We start from the raw sequence: 23,978 nt of genomic DNA, 5'->3' as shown, positions 1-23,978 counted from the left end.
AGAAGTTTTAGTAGATACCACTTAGCAATCAATTGCTATGTTTTAATATTTTTAAAAATATTTTGCATTTCACTACATATTCCGAAAAATCATGCCGGTTAATTTTTTTTCTCGATTGGCCAAACGTTTCGTATTAAAAATATGTTATATACCTACATAGTTAAGTCACTTAATATGAGGAAGAGAGCTAATTATTCAACTTCCTAGATCTAAATATATAGCCAACATAATTTAAAATTCCAAGGTAAGAGGCATTAACCGAACATATATTTTTGGGATATTTAATTATAGGAGAGTTTTTCAGAATAGACATTTTCCGACATTTCTTTCTTTAATGAACATTCGAAATCAGTCAACAAAGTTACTTTTATATTTTATCTCTTCTAGCCACATATGGGAAAACTATTTTTTTTATTACCGACTATATGTGATCGAGAATCAAGGCTAAATAAATCGAAATTGATTCAACAACTTTTCAGTAAAACAATTATTAATGAATTCTGGGTACTCTAATCATTCTTTATGACAAACAATGATGTAATATATGTTACTTTCAGACTGAAACACTATAATTGACCAATAAAGAAGAAACATGTAATTACTAATGAAATTCATTTGTGTTGATTGGATTCTGGAGAACCCAATCAAAGAATGAAATCAACTTTGATAAAAATGTATACATATAACATAGGTACCAAAAAAGGTGCCAAATATTTGTCAAATCCAAAGCAAGCGCATAACAATTGGAATTACAAAACTTTCAAATTGTTCACAGCAAAAATACATAATTATATATTTTTCGATTTCAAACCAAATCAACCATTTTGAGAATAAAGCACTAGAAAATGCAATTTATCGATCAAAATTATATATTTCGTAAAATTTATGAGCTCTACTTATGTTGGTAGAAAATTAATAACCAGCCTAGGCAAGGTAAATAGTGCAAAAGGTCGGAGAATTTTTACCTGTGAGGTTCTGAGAATTTTACATTATAAATCTAAATGTGATGGAAAATGTTGAGGCTACCTGTTGAAACAACACGAGAGCAAAAATGTAATGTTGGTCTTATTAATTTCGGAGGTAGGTACCTACAAGAGACCTATTTTATTTTCGAGAATCCAAATATTAGCATTTCCTACTTATTCTCTGTAGGTGTATGTCGCAAGAATACTTTTTCCTTCGGAATGAAAACTGTAGTATAGTAGCATAACATTATTTATCAAATATGGTGTACAATCATTGGTCAATTGAGATTCGAAATGAAAATTAAGAAGTTGCCGAACAATTACGATCCTTGAATATTAAATGATAATCACAAGGATATGATGAAACGTTGTTTCGAATCGAGAATTTTCATCATATAAAAATTCAATATAAGCAATATGAATCTTTAGTGAACTTCAATGTACAGGAATATAACTTATGCAGTTCCCCTGGCCATTAATTATCCTATCATTAAACACGTTTCTTCATATAAAACCAAATGAAAAAAAAATTAAATTTATGTTAAAGAGATCAATAAATATCATCATTAAATCAAACGAAATACTAAATTTTGAAGCATTAATATTAGGTACTTTCTGCGAAATGAAGGAAAATGAAATAAGAAGACAATTCAGACCATTCTAATTGATATAAGACCACCAATATTCGTTGTTTTCATCAAATTACGACTTCACCTCTAAGAAACAAACAAAAAATTAGCTGGTTTCGTCTTTACAATATTCTATTGCTTGACAAGATTTTTTTGTGGATGCGCTGACAAATTGATAAAACTCGATTTTGGTGGATGCGCAGAGCAGTGACGATATCGATTCGTATTTCCTCAACATCAAACAGTTTTAGAGATATATGTGAACATTTTTGGGTTTGCGAACAGAATAAATTTCAAGAAATCAGTGAGAAAACCTTGCTGTAATTGTTTATTTTCAATTTCATTGCATTAACTTTATATTTTCCAGTGCGGTGAAATTTGTATAATTACATTAAACTTATATATTCCCCTTTCAAATAAGAGTGCTCTAATATTGAGAACTCTTTTTCATTTTGAAACTTTTGTTGGGTTCATCTAATTTTCACTTTTTTCTTTGTAAACAGCTTGCATGAATGTCAAGAAAGACATTGCACTCTTCAACACCTGCAAGAATAATGGTGGCTAAGAGTTAAAAAATAATATTACTAAATTCATTTACTTCGCCAAAGCTTTCCAAGCTTAGTTTGGTGAATCCACCAATAGACAAAGCAGTGGATTTCTGAGTTTTTCTAATGATCATTTCAACTGCCATGGCATTTTCATGAATAGATATGTCATCCCAATCTTTATGAAACATTATATCTCCAAGTCCAGAACACTAAACAAATAATTTTTTATATGGTGAAAATTTCTTTATAGTATCAATCATCACACCTCATCTGTCAAGATGTCTCCTGCTATACATAATATAGCCAATTGCAAAAGATACGTTACAGATAAGTTACCATATCTTGTAATATGATCGATGTCGGGCGGCATCCTGTGCAATGAATAATTTCTCTTGAGTTCAATCAAGTTCCATATTTATATCTATACTCACCCGTCTAAGGTCATGAGGAAAAGAGCAAAACATACTGCCACCAAACTGGTCAAATACTGACACAAAAGTATGAAGGAATAACTGCTGTTTACAATTTGTAAAAAGCTAAAATAATGAGTGATCAATATTAAGATGATGAAAAAAAACGTACTTGATTGGACTAAACTTGTTGTTTTAGAATAAAGCTGATCTTTGAGTTTGTGAATGAATCCACAGATAAATTTAAAGGAAAAAGCTTAGATAAATATGTCCTAAACCTCTCAACTTTTGACACTTTCCTAGATTCCTAGAAGAAATTGGGCAGAAACCCTCGAAACATTAATATTCGTTTTTTGATGTAGAATATTTTGGCATACTTCAAACAGTAGCATACATAAGGGTCGCCCATGCGAAATAGTAGTTTTTTTTTAGGAAAAATTAGACATCTTGCGTTGTTTTCGATTATAAAAATAAAAAGACCTCAATAATTGTTACAAGTTGATGTTATCCTAAAAATTTCGGCCAAAAATTATTCGGTCATTTATCTATTTTAAGTATTTAGTTTACAGAAAATCCTTACTTCAAAACATGAACGTGCTGATTCAAGATATGTCCAAATTGGATTCGATCTTTTCTAGTGATCAATTGACAATTCAGCAATGCCAGTTTGATCATCCTCATTTCTGAAACCGAATAAGCAATGAAATAAATGAAGGAACTTTCGTATCCCAAGACTGTCGTTATAGTGGATATCATGAAGATCAAATTTATGGCGATGATAAGAACGCAGTAAACCAAGTCGTCTGCGTTCTCGTTTTCCATGTAGGACATAATGAAAGGTTTTCTTTCCATCATACTCTCTAATGCCACCTGGACGGTCACCACAATGTTTAGGACTATGAAAATTTCGAACCATTTTTTCCAACTTTCCAAAGATTTAAAACCAATTGCTTTCGTTGTTTCATCAAAGGTTGAAGCAAGAGAAACTTTAGTTTGTTCAAACATCTCTTGTACGTTTTCGTGTTTCGTCACTAAGTATAACAGTTTCAGGATTGTCTGAAGAAAATCAGTAAATAGGTACGTTATTGATCAAGGAAGATTGTAAAAAAATTTACGAATTGCAGGTTGAATAAAAAAATTGAATAGCCTACATTAAATTTGTTATACTATTTTTATTTCTTACCAAAAATAATACTGGTCCTATTTCAATTGCTCTAGATACGGTTTTCACCCCTTTAAAATTGAAAAATAATTCCAACAGAAAAAGCGTGATCACCAAAAAGAAAAATATTCCGGTCCACATCCTTCGTAAAGACTCAAATTTTCCTGTTTTATAAGGATTGAAACCGAATATTCTAAGAAGAAACAGGCAAAGCTCTGGAAATGTGTGGGTCATGTTAGAAATCCGGCCAGTTAACGAATGATTTGTCTGACAATTATTTCATGATAAGCTTAATACGAGAAAATGGTTGCAATATGACGTCATAAATCATTTCAACGGGTTTCGTTCTATTTCTAATTTAAGGATCAATGCGATTCATGAATAATACATACTTCAGCAGCAAAGCGAATAATTTTTGTGACAAAAAACCTAGCTCTTCAGTTTCACGGATTTTATTGAATTATTCAAGGTCCTTAGAAAAATCTGTTGATATTCAACAAGTTATTGTAAATGTAAATCCTATTAATAATATAAAAATCAGCAGAGAAAATAAACAAAAATGAAAAAAAAAACAATAAAAAAATGGAATAGCCATAACTTCAGATTGTTTTATTCTTTTCACAATTGCAAAATTAAAACAAACTCCCAGTAATTCGGTCAATATAAGTTCTTGGATGTTTCATTATAGTAGTCATTGAAATTACTCCATAAAATTTATATCTGTGAATCCTTGGGAATGTCCAAGAAGTCTGAACATCGCTATATGGTCAGTAACCAATACTTTTCATATATTATTATGAGAGCTCTATCTGATTATAGGTAGTGATTTGATAAATCACTGCCCTGCACGTCCCTAATAGGTAGGTCCTTCAGATGTAATTGCTTATCTTTTTCCGCATAAGATAACTGGATGTCGTACAGATTACTCCAGTATTTTTTTTAAATTGACCTGTATCGCCAAGTTGCAACATGAAGTATCAACATCCCTTGATACGTTACATAATCCTTTTTCTTCACCTAACTGGCTTCAATCCTTTGAAAAACGACTTCTTTTCTCTGCTTAGAGCCATGTGGACGTCCTTAGCTTATATGATGTTGATGATTTTGATGCTATTGGAGTTATTTTTGAATTTTCAAGGATACATCACGATAATAAGAGTCAGCCTGTTTCCTGTTTTATTGGCGGTAATGTTACAAAATGATAAACATTCTAGATTTTTTATTATTATGAATTTATTAGTCATTTCAAATTCAAGACTAATAGTTTCATTTTAAGGTCCCTGTGAAAGTGTATTTAGTCACCTTTCGCAGGAAAAATATAAGGGAAATGATACTGAAGACAGAACACACCCTCGTGAAACTCTGTCCCGATTTGGAAAGAGTCAATGGAGAGGCCAACACGAACCTGGTCTACAAGTTCTTCAAGTTGTACTGTTTGGGATATTTTTTTACCGTCTTACAGATGATGGTACAGGCTTTCTTTACCAAAACGCCAATTGTTCTGACCTATAAAGAGAGCGAATTGACCGACATCTACTGGAGCCTGGTTTATATGGTAGATTTCAATTTTCTCGTCTTCGTTCCCCTTTTCGTCATCGGCTACAACTGGTTGTTTTTGTTCTTTTCCACCCATGTAGTTTCGGAAATGAAGACGTTAAATGCTGCTTTCGGCGATACCCGATATGCTGGGGATTCTGAATATCTTAAAATATTGGTGGATCATCACAATCGCATTCTGAGGTATCCACTAACTATTTACTACTCGATTTTTGCATTATGCATGTATATAATGCGAGGATTTATTGAATCTAGGTAGGCTAGACTATTCCATTTTAATGTCCAAGGCTAAACATTCTTCAATACATCGTCGTAATTGCAATTGTGAATGATTTTTGAGGCTAATCGATTTTTCTAATGAAATAAAATACCTAAAGGAATTTTCAGCATTGCTAATGATATGAACCTCAACTACTCGCCGGTCCTTTTAATGGATTACACCCTCAATTGTCTCTCATTTTGTTTTTCCTTGTACTGCATGATGATGGATGGGTATGAAATAAAATTCTCGGAATATCTCCCAACATAACGATTTTTCAATTTCAGATTTCCACCGGATAGCGAACATCTAATGAGATATGGCATTATTGCTATTAACTTCGTGGTGAACGTGGCTTTATGCAGTTATGCTGGCGATGCAATTACAGAACAAGTAATTAAAAGATGCTTTAAGAAATATTTCTCTATCCAACCCCCATCTTAGAGCTGTAATATATATGGTGTTCCTAAATTGGAGGTACAAAGGAAAATGAGAGATTAATTAAATATCTTGTGAAGGAAAGATATTATGAGAAAAAACTCGAAAAAATCAAACTTCACCCTGAATCTCGAAAACAAAGCGTTTGCTTATAATTTATAGGAATTTTTTTCTTAAAATGATCCAAGGAATCTGTCATTTTCGTTCGTACCTCCAATTTAGGAACACCCTGTATATTAGTTAAGTATATGAAAACAAACATTTAATTGTAATTGCATCACTAGCATATCTAACCATCATACTAACACACAAGTTTATATTTTCAGTGTGAAAAAATCGCAATAAATTTTTTCTACGAAGCTCTTAGAAAACCACTGAATAAAAGAACGAAATTTGAGTGTTTCATGATCATAGGGCGGAGCCAGAAGAAAGCAAGCATCAGCATCGGTGGTCTTCTGGATCTGAATATGGAAGTTTTTTATTTGGTAAACTGATTTTTTAAGCATTTCTCGACCAATGAACATGAGATTTTTCAGACTCTAGGCAAATGTTTATCGCTTCTCACTTTCATACAAACGCTGAGAGAAATTGGATCATATCCTACTGATTAGAAAAAAAACTGCAGTATATGTATAAAAAAATGTACCTACTCACAAGATTAAAAATGTTGGTAATTAGGTAGAAATAAAGGACACATAGAGAATGATATAGGTACTGATATATTTCCTTCACCCAGGTGTTCAAAAGGATTTACTATTCTAATGAATTGGATAGAAATGAATCTTTGTTCGGGTTTTCAATTATTCAAACTTTAGAGAAATAATTATAGTCCTCATATACGATGAATTTTTCGAAGGCAGCCGTTATTTCTTTCCGTAGTAATTATAACTTACGTTGTTATAATTATAACCGTACCAACCTGTAAAATTTCTAATTACAATCTAAAATTTCTAATTACAATCTGATTTCAATTATGTATTTCTTAAATTTACTATAAATCAAGTGGAAGTCAAAAAAACCAGGATGATCGAAAAATATATCGGACAAAATGGCAAAAAATGAATTCAATATAATTCTGAGATTGATTAATATCTCCGGTTTTGGACCGACTAAAACTAGCTGTATTTCAATGTTGAGAATGTTCTGGAGCATTTCAATATGTCTAATAACATTGTTCTTACTATTGTTAGAATTGATTTACAACTTTGAAGGGATGGAAACGATGATACGAACTATGGAAATGTTACCGGTTCTACTAGTGGTGAGGAATGACAGCAATATTATCAATTTGAGTTCTAGTTAGGTACCTATTCTTTACCATCAGGTGCTATCAGAAATGTGTTTTCTGGTGAGACGTAAGAAGAAACTGCAAAGTTTGATAGCGAAAACACAATTCACTCTGGAGGATTTCTACCCAAAAGAAATCAACGAAATAGGAGCGAGAGACATGAAATTCGTTTCTAAATCACTGAAAATCTATATCAGTTTCATCGGCTTGACCATAATTCAACTCAATGTCAAGGCGTACCTATACAGATTGCCTTTCATTCTAACATACAAGGAAAAAGATATGAGTACAATCTATTGGGCCGTTGTATTCTTCGTGGACATGAACAATATCCTTATCATGTCTGTGATATACAACGGATGCAATTGTTTCTTCTTATATTTTGTCGGTTACATTGTATCCGAGATGAAGATGCTGAACAAGGCCTTTTTGGAATTAGATTTCGACATAAACTCTAGAAAGTTTCGAATACTTATCGATTACCATAAGCATTTGCTGAGGTAGGTACGGGGCATGTAGAAAATTAATTCATTTCGTCATTAATTTCTTTGAAATTTTTCAAGAATCGTCGACGATTTTAATGATATTTACTCCTCCGTTACATTTGGAATATACATCTTGAACTTCTTCTCCCTTTGTTTCACTCTCTTCTGCTGTACCCTTGACGGGTAAGTTGAAGAAGTTGTTTCATCAGGGTGTCTTAAGAGATTAAGAGTTTCAGATTCCCACCTAATATGGAAAATATAGCGAGATACGGTAACACCGCTATTGTTTTTGCTTTCGTTTTGGCGTCTTTCTCTTATTCTGGAGAACTCTTGACACAACAGGTAACTCGATTTTTTCAAGTTGAGATCGTTGAATTATTTTATTAGGAAATTAAAATCCCTTTTTTCAGTTCGAATATTTGGCGCACATAATTTTCTACAGAATGCTTAATCAGTCCTTTGGAGATAGGAAACTAAAATTCACCTGTTTCATGATAATTGGTAGAAGCCGAAAGAAGAACTGTATACACATCGGAGGATTTTGGGATTTAAACCTGGAAACCTATTTCTCTGTAAGATTTTCACGTGGTACTTCAAGAGAATTCGTGTGGAAATGAGTAATTAATCTATTTTTCAGACCATGATGAAGGTAATGTCTTTCATTACATTTCTACAAACAATGAAGCAATAAAGGGCTATTCTATATTTTGCTTTATTCATTTCCATATTGAAAATCTTTACAAATCATCTGTAGATATGTAAGAAAATGAGAAGCAACTCTATGTTCCACGAGAAAGCCCGCCAAACCCAGCGTCGCTGTAGCGAAGATATATAGCGCCTCCACTCATTCGAGTTGTTGATTAGTGGATTATTGTTGAGAATCGATAGTATTATTTTGTGTGCCAGACGGGCAAATAAAGTTTTTAAGTTAAAAAGGGTGTTTCAATAAAAGGATAGATTCCTTAAAGATATAATTCTGACTTCTACTTCTCAAATTTATCCTCATTGAACAAATGATTTCCAAACGGAAGTTAGAAATTTAGAATTTTGAACTAAACTCAAATTATAAATGCATATATAAAAAAAATTTCTAAGATTTTGATTTTGCACTTATAAATATTCGGAAAAATAGAAAAATTGAAACAGATGGCAGAAGGAACTGCCTCAAGAGTATTTGGAGAGACAGATCCATTGAAAGTCGATAGATTCAAGAAAAACACAAAAAAAAATTATTCAGAAATTTGTCAAATTTGAATTCAGGAAACCTGAAAATTCCATTCATCGGTTTTCGAATCGAATTAAACTCAAGATCGAGATACAAGGAACGAGTGTAACGTTTTACAAGAAAAGAATATCGTCTAGTCGTAGTCATTCAATTGAATAAAATTTATCGCATGTAAATAAATTTGGTTGAATCACTTCCTCTCAGATCCAGACATGCACCATTAAAAATGCATACTCGATTGTGCTTTTAATTCGCTCAGCTCTCCCCAGAGGCGCTGTAAGCTCCACTCCTACTCATTTTCTTGTTTGTATTGTTTGAAACGTGCGAAGTTTGACTGGAATTTTACGTCCAGTTTTTCACTCTTTACCTGGAAAACATGTCCCATTACGTCACTCCCTTCTTGGTCCTCAATTTGGGATCCGAAATGGTCTATGTCGTAGCCCAAAGGCTGCAGGCCCAAAATGTGTCTGGCGATAAGATGATGAGAGGTGATTTTGCCGCATGAATTTGTTTTTCTCTCATTTTCGCAATCGATCACACTTTGCACATTTTAGAGCTTATCACCAGGTGATCACTGTTTATACCTATTGTATACATCTTGAAAATCTTTCTTCAATTAATTTTCTAAAAATGTCCACACAAGTATAGGGATTTTCGAAATGGGGCGATAATACTACATATGTAGTATGATTTCGGAAAAAATTATGTATATTGAAATATATCAAGTAACCGCTTACTTTTCAGAAACAAGTACTGAAATTGAAAACAAATGTTCAAAAATTGTTTTGTTCTTATTTGCAGTACATACAAGCTTAAAGGTACGAATCTTATTTATTCCAGAATCAGTACGGTATAGCACCTAACTGATTTTAGTACCAAATTTCAATTGAAGTTTACAAGAAAATAACCGGATCACACGACTTTGAACGTAAAATTATAAATTAGACTTGCGTCATTCGGACAATCTGAAATATTCATTTTCCCATTATGTATTGATTTCACATTACTGAGCTTTTGAGAGTCATCTATTATTAGATATCAGGACACAATTTTCAAACGTTATTCGGATTTTCTATGTTTTATAATTCAATGAAGAGGGGTAAGAAATATTGCGTATATACATAATTAAAAAATTTAAGAAAGACATAATCTAACTCTTCTCGATACCCTCTCATAATCTTCATCATCATCAAAGTCCATATATTCAATAAGGAAAATAATTAAACCGTCAAGAATTAAAAAAATTCTATCATATTAATACAGATATGTATGAAATGATGAATTTCAAAAATATAATAGCGAGTATTGCAATTATTGAAGAAAGCAAGATTCCTCAATTAACTTAAAGACTGAAGGAAACTCACTGATAAAAATCCTAAAAGAGTAGTCAATTATTTATCTTACTCTTCATGAGGCACAGGTTGGGTTGATTGGGTAAAGAAAGGAACAAAAGAGTTCCACAAAAAAAAACTGAAAACCTTAACGGCATCACTTTTTAAATCGGGGTTACTATTCAACTAAAGCGGAAATACTATTTTAACGAAAAGTCAAAACGTTTGAAAAAGAAATTGAACTTAAAAAAGGTGATATCTCCTAAGACTAAGTACAGGATCTTGCACAGATGATTTCAAAAAATGTTCTATTTATATATTGGGTGTTCAAAAAAAAATCAGCTCAGGATAGTTCCTGGACTTCCTAATAAATGTTTCCGGTAAAACTATCCTTTTGAGTCACAGCAAAAGGAGGATAATTTTCGCTGGAGGTTAGTATCTTGAGAGTTTCACATTAAGATCTACTTAAATTAAAAACTTAAGCCATACTTTAGGAAGTCCATAACTTAACTCAATCTGGTCTTTTCCTAAACACCTGATAGTTGCTGTTTGATGCCTATTCAATTTATAGATGAAACAATAAACAACAATTGAAATAATAGAAAATATACTCTCTATATTATTTTGAATGTGAATGATTTCATAAAAAATTTTGAGATAATAATTATTATAAAAATCAAAAGACGTTACATATCTTGGAAATCTTTTCACAATGTCTAGTTTTTTGAAGAACTTCTCTGAATCAGAAGTTGAAATGAATAAATAGATGTATGCAAATGAAATATAGAAAAAATTACAAGTTCAGAAATATTTTAAAATAGCTTTCTTCAGTTTTAGACGAGATAATAGGAACCCTAGTTTCTCGAGAACTCATCACTGACATAATGAAGCCTCAAGCAACCTACTCCCACATGTCCATCAAGGAGATGATATCGGTAATCACCCAATGCTCGGCCATGAGACTAGATCCCTCCAGCATGAACAAACTCTGGGATCTCATAACCATGGTATACAAGTGGCAACTCACCATGTCCCATGAGGTCATCAAGATCACCCTCAGACACCTTTACGAGATCGAGAACTACATTACGAACCCCGAAACACAGATAAGGCTGCAAAAAGTACAAGATCACATGGACAACTTCAACAAGATGTTGAGCCAAGAAGAAAAGATCACCTTGAGGGAAGACATCTTGTATTGGCTCAAACAGTACAACGTCAGGGTATCCCTTCTGATGCGAATGGGCCTTCAGAGCATGTCAGGGAACTTCATAGTGGACAACCTGAATCCTGTAGCCAATGACATGCTGAAAAATCTGGGTGAAAACATCTATGCAGTAACCCAAAATGGCAAGATCCTGGAGGACAGAAAGATGTCCTCCAGGTCCGATTCGGATGTGAACGAGATGCTTTATTTTGTGGATCAGATCAATGTTAGGAAATCAAGTTCGGGAAATTTTCAAAAAGGGGAGCACTTCTTGAAATTGTCTATAAACGAACAGAATATGGGACCAGTAGAGGAAAGGAAGAGGCTTAGCAGTTTTGGCAGTATCGAGGTGCAAGTGGACAGTCCCAATTTGGAGGAGTTGGTGAAGGATTTGAGCGTAAAGGAGGATGGACGATTGAGAAAGAGCTCTTTGAAAGAAGATTTGCTCAGTTTGTTGGGGGCAGGCGGAAGCAAAGATTAGAATTAAAATAAGAAATTACTTTTAGCCTAAATGTACATAAAGTTTTTTTCTCAAATGTTTTTGTGGAGAGACCACATCGTATTTTAACATGAATTTGCTTTGAAGCTTAGGAAATCTATTACTTAAACTTGTGCCTTCATCAAATTGATAAATCAAAGAATATCTAAACATTAAAACTTTATTTTGTTTCCATAAAAAATATGTAACCAAAGTCTTTTGTGCAGCAATCATTAGAGGACTGTGAGCAACAAATAAAAAATAAACAATCTATCTATAACTTAACGATACAAGAATAAAATAAAAAGTTCTACAACAATTTGAAGGCAAACATATTCAAATGGATTTGAAAAAATGTATACTTATCCATATTTTTAGTTATTTGCAAAACTAAGAATATATTTTTTGCCTATCATTCCTTTAACTGTCATTGTATTCATTAGGGCTTCTTCATAATTGTTAAAATCAACCATTTTGTGAGAAGGTCCACGAAGTTCATTATTTGTCATCATGGAAATAAGTTCTTCGAACATTTCATACCTGGATATTGAAAAAGAGATAACATCAACAATTAGGTATAATGAGAAAAATGGATAAGGTTAATTTTAGTTATGTGTTGAAAACTACTTATGTTAATTTTGTATGGACCAAATAGCTAAGCTAATTCTAAATTTAAAAATACTATTCTTTTTTCGCACTACTTCATCACATGAATCAAATTAATTAATTAGAAACAATTATCATTTTATACTTCCAATACTGAAATGTCTACTATTTAAAAAAAAAAAGAGCACTCTATTAAAAATATTGGACCAAATAATAATTTAACATTTTTGGAACAGTTTATGCCACATAGCAAATAGTAACCTGAAATTTATAACTTCAAATTACAATGATATATATAGTACATCTACAGTAAAGAAAAAATGAAATAACCAAACGTAATAGTCACCTGTCTATATTAGCTGAATTTTCTTTCGACCACTTAGTCATCCAAAATCCTCTAATTTTAAGATCTTTGAAAATCAGAGCAGATGTTGGGATTGTAACTGGTTCCCTGGACATTCCTCCATAAGTAACCATTGTACCATTGTTCTCCAAGTGTCGTAGCATTTCTAAGGCATTCTTTCCACCAACACAATTTAGAGCAAGTTTTGGTTTGGCAAGATTATCACAATTTTTAAAAATCGAGGTGGTTCTTAGCTCTTCTTCAGTTAACACATGAGTTGCACCAAGATCTGAAAATAAGTAGAGTAAAAATTAGAAATTAATAAAATGTAATAAAACCTACCTTTCAGATAATTCACCAGTTCGGTTAAATTTGGTCTATTCCTCACAATATTTACTGTTCTTACACCCCAAGCCCTACAAATTTGAATTACATTCTGTCCACAAGCTGAATTTGCTCCGTTCTGAATGACTGTATCTCCAGGTTTGAGATACTCATAATCTTTCAGCATTCTATATGCTGTGCATGGATTTACAGATAGAGTAGCTGCTTCGGCAAGGCCGACTTCTTTCGGTATTTTGAGTATATTTTCTTTACAGAGACTCATGTATGTTCTCCATGTTCCTAACCCACTTTGAAGTGGTATAACACGATCTCCTAATTTAAATTCGGTGACATTAGGACCTAATGATACAATTTCCCCAACACCTTCGTTGCCAGCAACGGCTGGCAACTTTGGCTTAACTGGATACTTTCCTTGGATTGTGTTGATATCTGCAGGATTAATGGGCGCTGCTATCATCTTAACAACGACATCGTTGTTTTTCGGAACCTCTGTTATGCATTCTTCCTTATGTATCACTTTTAGAGGCTCTCCAAATTCATTGAAGACAAGTTGGTGGCCCCGGAAGGAACTCATGAGGCGAATATTATTACGAAATGGTGAAGAGGAAATGAGGGAAAACAGTTTTTTCCCTATATTTACCGACATCTTCGATTAATGTTAGATTACATGAAGATGATTGTTTAGCCTTAGCGGTTACCGTTTTGACTAATTGACAATTTGATGAAGTAGTCTATGCTTTGATGATCGCAGGTTATATTTCACAGATAACCAATATATGAACACTGGATTTATATTATTAAAATTGACATTGGTCTTAGACTTATTATTATGGATTATTTTATTTAACTTCATTTGTGCTTGATTCAATAAAAGAGTTAAATGAAAAAAAAATACTTTCTTGGAATAGATAGACTAGCTGTCAATTGTCAAATCAATCCGATAATTCAAATTTATTTGAATTTTTCCTTTTCCTATTTCCCATATATCAATAAAACAGGAGCAAAACTTTCTTGATACTAAAAGTCCATGTAGTCTCTTGTATAAGAAGTGTATAAACGAATATGAAATACAAGTTATCTATTTTTATCTCAATTTATTTGTACGTAGACGTAAAATTTGAAATATTTTCGTTATATACTGAAATTGCATGGTATATATGCCGATTTTCAATTATTTAGACGTTAAAAACGAATCCTAGAATAGGGTTTCTAATATTTAGGGTTTTTGAGGTTAAAAAAATAATCAATTTTCATAATGAAAATATTGAAAGCAGACTCACGTGTGAAAACAATACGGTAATTATTTAAATAATTACCAACAATACTCATTCGTTTACACATTGAGACATCCATAAGCATCAAGTTTCAACACCATTTTTGAAAATTCTTCATTTTCCAGCCATCCAATAACTTCACCCATTTTGCTCGACTTTCTAATAGCACTAAAAAGTATCAAACAAATTAATAATCTTTTGAATTTCGTTCTCTAATCAAACACTTACAAACATTATCACAAATACAAAATTAATTTAAGCAGCCACAAAAATATCAAATAAAAAATAACACTACGTATTCTGAACAAAATTGAAATATCTGTGTTCATAACTAAGATGTCTAAAAATCAGGTGTATGAACTGATTAGCTTTTGTTTTGCCAATTTTGAGAATATTAGTTAAGCTCCGTTATGTCAACTGTAGGTAGCGCTATCAACAAATTAAGAATCTTGTTATTTATTATTTATGAGTTTTGTGCCATTATGTACCTATATATGTATATCTTTCATTATAGTTATGATCTATGGAAGTAATTCTTGTAATTGAAATACCAATAAACTCTCTCTCTATTACAAATATTTGAATTCATTCCAGTAAACAGTTCGTGTTTTGTTTCACGACTTTGCACGATCATACTCGGTTACACATCGCTTTGGTTCGGTCAGTATCGGGTTTTAATTAATGTATCCAATCAAAAACAACGGAAAAAAGATGGAAATGACGAATATGACATTGCGGCGCCGCCACGAACTAAAACTAATATTTTCAATTTGGTCGAATGTCATTGCATTCAAAATTTGACGAGTGCATTCACCATGTTTTCAGACATCTTATTCATTACCTAACGTTCCACAGAAAAAGAGCGGGATTAAATCGAAGTAGACCTTGAACGTCCTATCGGCAATCGCGACTTTATTTCTGGTTATATAAATATCAAATAACACTTAAAACTGCTGTAGTAGTGGTTTTATCATAAAAATAACCAATATATATTTTTATCATTTTTGTATCCCTAAAATTCAAAATTTTTGAAATTACCAAGGGAACATAGTCATGATTTGATCGCCAATGAATGAATATCATTAAAATAAGCATTTTCCTTTCCGAGGCTCTTCATTCATTTTTGCATTCTTTGGGTTTGCAGAGAAACTAAAGATTTATCTAAATTTGAAAATTCAAATAAATGTAACAGTAGAATAGAATGCTTACTTGATAGTGGGTGTACTGATCATATTGTAAATAATAATGTGGAAAGGCTAACGAGGGGAATTTTTCATAAAACAATTTATTTTTCATTGTCAATAATGACGAATATTTTCATGAGTTTGTTGAACCAAGACAAGTTAAAGTAGGTGACGGTCGTTTTTTACAAGCAACAAAAGTTGGTAATATTTTGCATGTATTCAATGTTTATGGTCAAAATAATGAAACAAAATGTCAAATGTTTTTTTCGTAAAAGATATTAATAGAAACTTGATAAGTTTTGGTAAAGTTACAAAATTCAATAAAATGGTATCAGTAGAAAATATTTCGCAAATTTTTGATCCAAAAGGAAATTTGATTGCATTAGCGGTTAAGAGAGATGATCTTTATCATATGAATAGCGAAATTATTAGAAGTGAATCAAATATTTGACTACCAAAAACAAGTTGTCTGAAAAGGAAAGAATACATAGAACTTTAGGTCTAATAGTCTTTATATCTGCATATATCAGATGTGGCGTTTGTATTGGGAATAAAATGCATAATATACCTTTCAAAAATGATTTAGTAAATTTATATTTAGAATAAATGGCAACAGCGCATGTCTGCCTCGCAGATGCAATATATAGGAATAACGTGTGGTTAGTGAGAGAAGTCGATGTCAATAAGTACAAGTGTACAATGAGTACAAATACAACCAATTTCAAGCGAATAACCAAAAATAAATGGTAATTACCGCGGTTGTATATTGATTTGAGGTAAAAGATGAAACGGTGACGTCACCAAAAGGGAATTAAGGGTTATGGCTTGAACGCAATTGGTTATACCCAATTACTAGTTTAGCGCGATTTGTTTGAATTATGAAATAAAGATGGTACGAATTCTTGTTGGGGATGAAGTAAAATTATCTTCATCAACCAATCATAGGAACCAATTTCAAGCGTTAGGTGTATATAAATGATATTTAATTTTTTTTTTCAATCAAAAGTAGATTTGATGTCTCTAAATCATCAACAACAATTCCGTAATTTTCTCCCTTGTAACTGAGGATGATTTCATATTTAAATATTAATATACTTATCGGCGGACTATTTCGCGGATCGTTTTTTTCACCATAAGCAAAAAGTGAAAACAACTCCGGAGTTGGGTAATTACCAAAATATTCTGGTTATTACTTTGAACATCTGATTAGTGACGTCATAGATATATAACCAAATTAATAACCAAAGTCGCTTGAATGCTCTGGTAATTGTAATTGGGTACCAATTAAGATTGGTAGATCGCTTGAAATTGGTTTATATTGTCTTTTTCTGTATATAACGTGTTTAATTAAATAGTATAGTTAAAGTAAAAAAGTGCAAGTTATTCCACGATCCCAAAACTCAGAAAATAGGACTACATATTTTTACTTTCTAAATTGGAACCAATTTGTAAGCCATTAGATTAAGATGCAAAATACATTATATATTAAAACTGTCTATGTCATGAATAAATGAATATAATATGAAAAATGTAAATATCCATTTGTTCACTCGAGTCCAATCCGAATTTTAACTGTTGTAGGTAGGATTTTATAATAATATATATAATTTGCTACCAAAATACATAGATTATTTTGTCCCTAATGGCTTAGATACACCCTCCAATTACATGGGGCATTTTTGATTTGTGTATTATAAAGTTCAATTGTATTCTGTTATTATTTTCAAGTTGTTATAAGAACTACAATATCAAACCTTAGAATATACAGAATATGTAGATGTAGATATCTATGGTTTGTGTTCTGTGATTGGCACTTCAAACTGAAGTCGGCCATGTTGAATTCCCTACCGAATGACATATTACCGAACTAAATATAAATAGTGGAAAATGCGTAAAATGTCAATGATATTAAATATTTGGTAAATATTGCATTAGCCTGCCATAAGAGGAATTAAGTGAAATGATCTTGGTGAAAATTATTTTTTTTTTGGAAAAACTAGAGGCGATCAGAATTTGTTGTCGTGGTTCTACACCTTAGAATAAGTGAGTCTGGAGAATTTCTTCTCGCTCAATGCGGATATCTTTTTAAATCAGTATTTATCAGTTATTTCCTTCCGAAATTCAGTTATTTGTTATATTTATGTTTTTTTTTTAAATCATTCTATTTAATCCTATATTAGCAATTTTTCAGTTCTCCATATTATTGAAGACGAGCTATGCAGTGGTCAAAGATTGTATATAAGGAAAATTTTGTGATAAATCCAAACATGGTAATTTGTTCCAACCATTTCACTGATGATTATTTTGACCGAACTTCAGCCTATGTGATCAGATTACAACAAAATGCCGTACCAAAGATAATAACTCGAATGAAACATGTAAGTAAATGATATAATGTAGAAATTCTCAAGACACATTTTTAACATTAAACAGTAACTTTTTCATTCAATTAAGAAATGATAATGAGCAAGAATGTTCAAAGATGATAATATGCTTATCCTTGTAGGTTCATACTTACAATGCTGTTATATCTGAACACATTTCTGAGCATGAAAATTCTGGTATGTCATGAAGAAACATCTCCAAGAGAAATGGCATCTACATCAATAAATGCAGAAACACCTCGAAAAAGGAAAATTGAAGTTTTAAAGAAAGATAACCTCTTAAAATCTATGGAAATTGGGAAGCTGCAATTATTCTGCAATATAGAAACAAAAGAAAAGAAAGTTCTCACAAGGTAATGGAATTCAGATCTCTTCCCACTCTTATTATTTTTATTTCATCTCTTTTTCAACTGACTAAATTTGAAAATTATAACGGAAAATAAATTCTTATATTTAGGACCTTCAAATATTGGTTCAGAAATTTTGTACTGTAGTTCTTCAACACACAATTAATGTTACTTTACTGGGAAACAGAAACAAAAGGCCCACATATTGGTGGACCTTTGCAGTTATTCTTGTATTGCACTAATGCTCCTTCCTTATAGTTTTTATTAAGATACATATACAGATTACTATTGTCAATCAAATCTTTTTTAGATAATCAATTACAAGAATGACTAGCACTGCTTTTTCGTAACGTGATAATTGTAGTACTAAAAAGATGGTTCATTGATTTAAAAAAAGTTGTACAAGGGAAAAACTATAACGTGGCAGACAAAACTCTTTCAATTAGTCTAGTGGCACAATATAAAAATTTTATTCAATACAAGAAGACTGATGGTGATAAGTTGCAAAAAACTTGGGGGACAATTTGTGATGGCTACAATAGCCATGTAGTGACCAAGAGAAGCAAAAAGCAATTTGAAAATTTGTGAACCACCCAAAGCAGAAGTGAGTTACTGCACATTATTGAAACAAATATGTTTGTGATTTGTTATTTTTATAGAACAAGAAGAGCTGACACAAGAATGTAACACAAGATGCTGAATACTGGCATTCGGGAGCCAGTAGCTGAAGAAGAGGCTTCGTTAAATAATATAAAAATTTGAGAAGTTATTGAATAACATCAAAAAAGTTAAGAAAACTTGGAAATGCCTCACATTGAATAGCTTTGCCTTTTTTTTGGTTTATTGTCATTTTTTTTGGTTTTAATTTGTGTTTTATTATATATTTATATATAATATATTATATATATATATATAATCTTTATCCCATCTGTTACCTTTCGGTGTATGGGTTAATATATTATATTTATATCATATAAATTATTTTTTGAGTATTCTTTCAAGTATAGATATATGCATATAATCATATATGCACATATATTTGAAAGTTTTTAAGGCTATAAGTCAGTTTTGAGATATTGAAAATTACAGACTGCTATATTGTTCAATATTTTTATGTTTTACCCCACATACTTGAGAATATTTGTTTTATATTTATAAATAAAGAATAATAAAAATAATACTTTTTTATTGCCGACTCCAAATACAATATCTAATTTTTTTTTTTATATATTATATTTTGCTTGTATTCTTTTTGAGATAAATAAAAACAAAATATACATATAAAAAAATAAGTCTTCTTGTCTCTGGTATATGTTAGAAATTGGCTCATTTCTGTATCTTCTGAGAAGCACTTTAAATTCGCGATTGCATCAGAATAAGGACTAAATCATTTTTTCTGATTTTTTGAGTAAGGTATTCTGTAATATGTCGTTTTGAAGTAAGTGGGATTGGAAGGTTATTTATTATTTTTATTTGGACATTTTAAAATGATATATGTGCTGAATAAGTGAGTTGTTCAAAATAAATTGTTTGGTACAATGAGAATCATATCAAATGGTTTCTTTCAAAAAAGCATTCAACTTTTTGTCGGTTTCTTTATCTGCTATTTCATGACTTACTCTAGCCAAGTCGTAAGGACTGATTTCTACAGAATCTGCAATTGTAGAAATCTCATTTTCAGGCGTTGCGGATGTAGTTGAATTTCGATCAGATTTTATCCTGATATTCACATTGTCAAGGGAATACCTAGTTTCGTAAGAGTCGAGCCTGTGTAGTTCTTCACTTATCATTGACGAAATTCTGTTCATATGGCTTATTTTGTAAGGGTCCTCGTAGATTTGCAGTGGAAGCCCAGGTCTAGGGTAGTTTGGAATTTTTGGAGTAGGCAAAGAAAGTCTCCACTTCTCTTGACAGGCGCAACAGCTGGTTCTTTTGATGAACGAACTAGTTTCAGGAAATGTGTTCTTAACGAATTTCTCAGTATCTTCTCTATAAGAAAAAATGTGTTTATTATATATGAAACAAAAACATTCTTAAGATTATAAAAGAAATTTAACTGCAGAGCAAAATATAAAATATAATTACATTCAAATTCAATACTAACTCTAAATTAGTTGCAGTAACACCAAGGGAGCCTTCTGTAATTCTAATTTCTGTCTCTTGACCCGAAGCTATAGAAGGAAGTTGATAGTGTCTCAGGCTGGGCGCTTTTTTTCTAAATACGCTTGTGCTCGATGATTTATTCGTTCTATCTTCAACATCAGCGAATATTTTTCTAGTAATGCTCTCTGCCTGGTTGCAGAATATATTCCTATTGATGAAATTTCTATACGACCTACCGCCCAAGTAGGAGGAGCTCTCTAAAAGTTCCGACTTTTTGGGCAGTGCAGAGGACACCACGCTTTTCGAAGATTTTTTGAAATGGGCGAATTTGTTGACAATGTCGTAGGTGGCCAGTTGCTGGGATGTTGAAGAAATTAAACAATCGTGAAGTATGTCCTCGTCAAGTTCGCAGAGCGACCTCCATTCGTTCTTCGTCTTGGAGGGCACCTGAAGAATGTGCCTCCTAATTTGATGCAATAGCGACTCCAAGTTCCCAAAAACGGTTCGGACATCGACAGCTACCGGCTGCTGTTTGATCTTTGGTGTTAAAAAGTAAGATTCGCAACTGTGGATGGATATTAGTGAGTAAAGAATTGGGTAATGTTGATTAGGTACCTTGTGATAAGTGAGTAGGTTTTTAACATTTTCAAGAATTCTTGCATGGCAGGCTTATTGAATATCTTCTTCAGGTATGTGACATTTTGGCAATTTTCCACTAATTGTTTCCATTTATTGCCATTTGAAGCTTTTAGAGCCGTTAGTGCTGATGCGAGTATTTCCTGGACCTTTACGTTGATAACAAGTTTGGAGGTCATTCTCGCATCCCTGAATAATTGTTCTTCGTTCTCTTCTCTGGAAACGGAACCAATGGTCGTGCAGCTTTGGTTTTGACCGATATCTGCGATAAGAAGAATCAAAGAAAGGATAGTGTATAAATATTATTAGCAACTACCAATTACGTAAATTGGCAGTATATTTAGAATTTCGTGATCTTTTTTTTCTTTGCTCATCTTTTTCGATCTTTGAATCAGTCTTTCCATTGGCGTGTTCTCTTTGGGTATGTCTTTCGCAATTTTGACATTTGGCATTGCCAGAGACTCCGTTTTATGTATGGACAGCATGTGCAGACACAAGAGCTTCTCCATGTCCAAGTCGTCATTGGTGAATACAAGGCTTCTAAGTTGCTACAAAAAGATTTTGGAGGAAAATAGAATTGATTATCATAGCGATTTATCATACAGTACCTGGAAGTCTAGAACAGGAGTCGTAGAAAATGAAGGCGGAATTTTGTGTGCCCCATTTCTCTTGTAGCAGAAACCAGGGTTGTGTGTTTCATACATTTTAACTCCAGCAGCCTAAAAATGGACGAAGTTGGAAAAATTCTTCAGAGAAACTATATGAATTGCGTTTAAAAGTTTACATATCTAAGGAAATAATCATTGGAACCAATTTATCTCTCTTTTTCAATGATTCAGTGGCATAATCCTAAATGTGAATTAGATTCTCATTGATTAGCTTTTGCACCTCTGAGAAAGAAGCGGAAAAAATCCCCAATTTGGAATATTTTGTCCTTATTTTCTGAGCTTCGCTCTCGTGCATTCTCAATTCGCTCCTTTTATGTTTCTCGATTAGTTTCAATTCCACTTCCAATTTAGAACGTTCCACGCGATCTTGAACATTTTTCTCTCGTAAGGTTTTTTTCACGTAGTACATGATTTTATCATTATTTTGTGAATTTTCGTATTCATATTATAGAGATGAACTTCAAAAAGTTAACTAGTGTCGCCTCATAAATTCCATCTGCCTTCATCTGTTGTCAAACTGTCAACTATTTTGAATGTGCTTCTGTATTTGTGTTCACTAAGTTTGATGTTACACGTCAAAGTAACCTATCATCCTTCCAATAAAAAAATATACTATGACAAAGTTTTATGAGTATCTCATTTTTTCAATATTTTATATATATATGTCGTTACTAAATTTCAGAAAATTTTTGAATAATTTCTGGGATATTGTTCTTTCTGAATTTAATTGTTTTTTAATTTTCCACTCTATTGTTCGTATATAAACATGAGCCAACCTAATCGAATCTAACATAAAAATTACAAACTCATATGTATCTTCTTTCGAAAGTTGTCATGTTCATAGAACCACAGAATACTAAAAATTTGACGAAATAATAGTCTAGCACAAAAAGGCTGGATTATTCAAACAATAAAACCACCAATCTAGTCATAATATAATTTTTTGGCTCATCTACCTGCTAAATCTGAACGTCTAAACAGGGCTAGGGCCAACGAGTCGAAATAATTAAAACGGAAATTGAATAGGACCTAAACCTCCAAGCATCAAAATGCTCAAAAGGGCATAAGATAATTTGGATTCAAATGAGCTGTCACACCAGTTGGTTCGGAGATTGATGCTGGAAAGATCTTCAACTGCTTTCAAATCGAGAGAGATCTGATACTTGACGTTCATTCGATTTGTAATCTTGCCAAATGAATCCTCATCTGTTGACACCTACAGGGCTTTTCGGAATGGGATGCTCAATTCTAACTTAGTTGGTTTCATGAAGAGAAGTTCAAATTAAACAATATTCTGGTCCTCTTAACTCTTGAGCTACAAGATGTGAAAAAAAGAACTTCAATATTTATGCCTGATGGATGTTTACCCAAATGAATATGCCGAATTTCATAATTTCGCACAAGTCCACTTAGTATGAATAGCTAGTTTTGATGTAGAATATTGTAGAAGATTTTTGGATTTCAACCAGTGACGTCAGCAGATATTTCTGAAAAACTATGTTCAACGCCCCTTTGTCCAAAAGTTAAGAGGTTGGCGGCATTAGTTCATTTAACCTTTTATTCTCAAAACAACCTAGAGATCCGTAACTTTACGGATCAAAATCTTGTTTCGAAACACCCTGTATATTTTGATAGGGGAATAAACATGTTACTCTCAGGTGGATAAACAATGACGCTCATCAAGCAACAATCCCAGATGGTGAGACCTTGAATTCTTCATTCCTCCGTTTATTCGAAATGGCGAAATTGATAATTGAAAACGGGTGTGGCGCGTAAAATATGGCTATGCCTATGTGGCTACGTGGCCATTTGTATATCTCAAAGAGCGAATTCTACTGCAGATACCAGTCATTCTAGAGAAGTGGACAAGTCGTTCCTCATAAATTTCTATGTTTGTTATGCAATATTATCGGTCTTTGCTTCGTAAATATTCGCTGGGTTCGATATTTCTTCGAGTTATTGCGTAGATAGATCAACAGAGGCCATTTCAGTTTTGGTTTATTATATTCAATAATAAACATATATGGAATATTTCGAATTAAAACAATTTTCAGCTCTGTCTGAATTTTTTATGAATTATGTATCCCAAGAATTTAATCGATTATA

The 23,978-nt window shown here is 32.3% G+C and overlaps 5 protein-coding genes across 11 annotated transcripts in view; 2 read left to right on the top strand and 3 right to left on the bottom strand.

The window, feature by feature from the left end:
* Positions 1 to 1,586: 1,586 nt before the first annotated feature.
* Positions 1,587 to 4,662, bottom strand: LOC123682380 (odorant receptor 67c-like). Its single transcript, XM_045620978.1, has 5 exons — positions 3,133 to 4,662; positions 2,574 to 2,678; positions 2,408 to 2,513; positions 2,193 to 2,351; positions 1,587 to 2,137 (listed from the first exon to the last, which is right to left on the bottom strand). The coding sequence occupies exons 1-5, from the start codon at positions 3,555 to 3,557 to the stop codon at positions 2,069 to 2,071; spliced, it is 864 nt and encodes a 287-aa protein (XP_045476934.1). The 5' UTR covers positions 3,558 to 4,662; the 3' UTR covers positions 1,587 to 2,068.
* Positions 4,663 to 7,746: 3,084 nt separating this feature from the next.
* Positions 7,747 to 12,164, top strand: LOC123682378 (protein OSCP1). Of its 4 annotated transcripts, XM_045620973.1 has the most exons (3): positions 7,747 to 7,924; positions 7,978 to 9,454; positions 11,129 to 12,164. In XM_045620973.1, exons 2-3 carry the CDS (start codon positions 9,343 to 9,345, stop codon positions 11,983 to 11,985), a joined length of 969 nt encoding a protein of 322 aa, XP_045476929.1. In that variant the 5' UTR covers positions 7,747 to 7,924; positions 7,978 to 9,342; the 3' UTR covers positions 11,986 to 12,164. The 4 variants fall into 4 exon arrangements, with proteins under 4 accessions (XP_045476929.1, XP_045476928.1, XP_045476931.1 ...); XM_045620972.1 differs by having other exon boundaries at positions 7,747 to 9,454; XM_045620975.1 differs by lacking the exon at positions 7,747 to 7,924 and having other exon boundaries at positions 9,397 to 9,533.
* Positions 12,150 to 14,186, bottom strand: LOC123682377 (enoyl-[acyl-carrier-protein] reductase, mitochondrial). Its single transcript, XM_045620971.1, has 3 exons — positions 13,274 to 14,186; positions 12,935 to 13,220; positions 12,150 to 12,522 (listed from the first exon to the last, which is right to left on the bottom strand). Exons 1-3 carry the CDS (start codon positions 13,920 to 13,922, stop codon positions 12,357 to 12,359), a joined length of 1,101 nt encoding a protein of 366 aa, XP_045476927.1. The 5' UTR covers positions 13,923 to 14,186; the 3' UTR covers positions 12,150 to 12,356.
* Positions 14,187 to 17,562: 3,376 nt separating this feature from the next.
* The window catches only part of LOC123682368 (rho GTPase-activating protein 20-like), a 49,790-nt gene continuing 43,374 nt past the window's right edge, over positions 17,563 to 23,978 (top strand). For 2 of the 4 annotated variants that reach the window (XM_045620949.1, XM_045620946.1), the window contains exons 1-3: positions 17,563 to 17,777; positions 17,926 to 18,112; positions 18,241 to 18,471. The gene's annotated coding sequence lies outside the window, so the exon portion shown is untranslated. Of the gene's footprint in view, positions 17,778 to 17,914; positions 18,113 to 18,240; positions 18,472 to 23,978 lie in introns of all 4 variants that reach the window. The other 2 variants (XM_045620947.1, XM_045620948.1) reach the window with 2 other exon arrangements.
* LOC123682370 lies at positions 19,909 to 22,438 on the bottom strand. The gene is made up of 6 exons (XM_045620958.1): positions 22,093 to 22,438; positions 21,813 to 21,923; positions 21,521 to 21,752; positions 21,184 to 21,466; positions 20,570 to 21,133; positions 19,909 to 20,454 (listed from the first exon to the last, which is right to left on the bottom strand). Exons 1-6 carry the CDS (start codon positions 22,279 to 22,281, stop codon positions 20,016 to 20,018), a joined length of 1,818 nt encoding a protein of 605 aa, XP_045476914.1. The 5' UTR covers positions 22,282 to 22,438; the 3' UTR covers positions 19,909 to 20,015.

The sequence above is a fragment of the Harmonia axyridis genome, chromosome 6 (genome assembly GCF_914767665.1).
Source record: "Harmonia axyridis chromosome 6, icHarAxyr1.1, whole genome shotgun sequence".
Classification (NCBI taxonomy): domain Eukaryota; kingdom Metazoa; phylum Arthropoda; class Insecta; order Coleoptera; family Coccinellidae; genus Harmonia; species Harmonia axyridis.
Note: the sequence above shows the minus strand (reverse complement) of the source record. Positions and strands in the feature narration are given on the sequence as shown.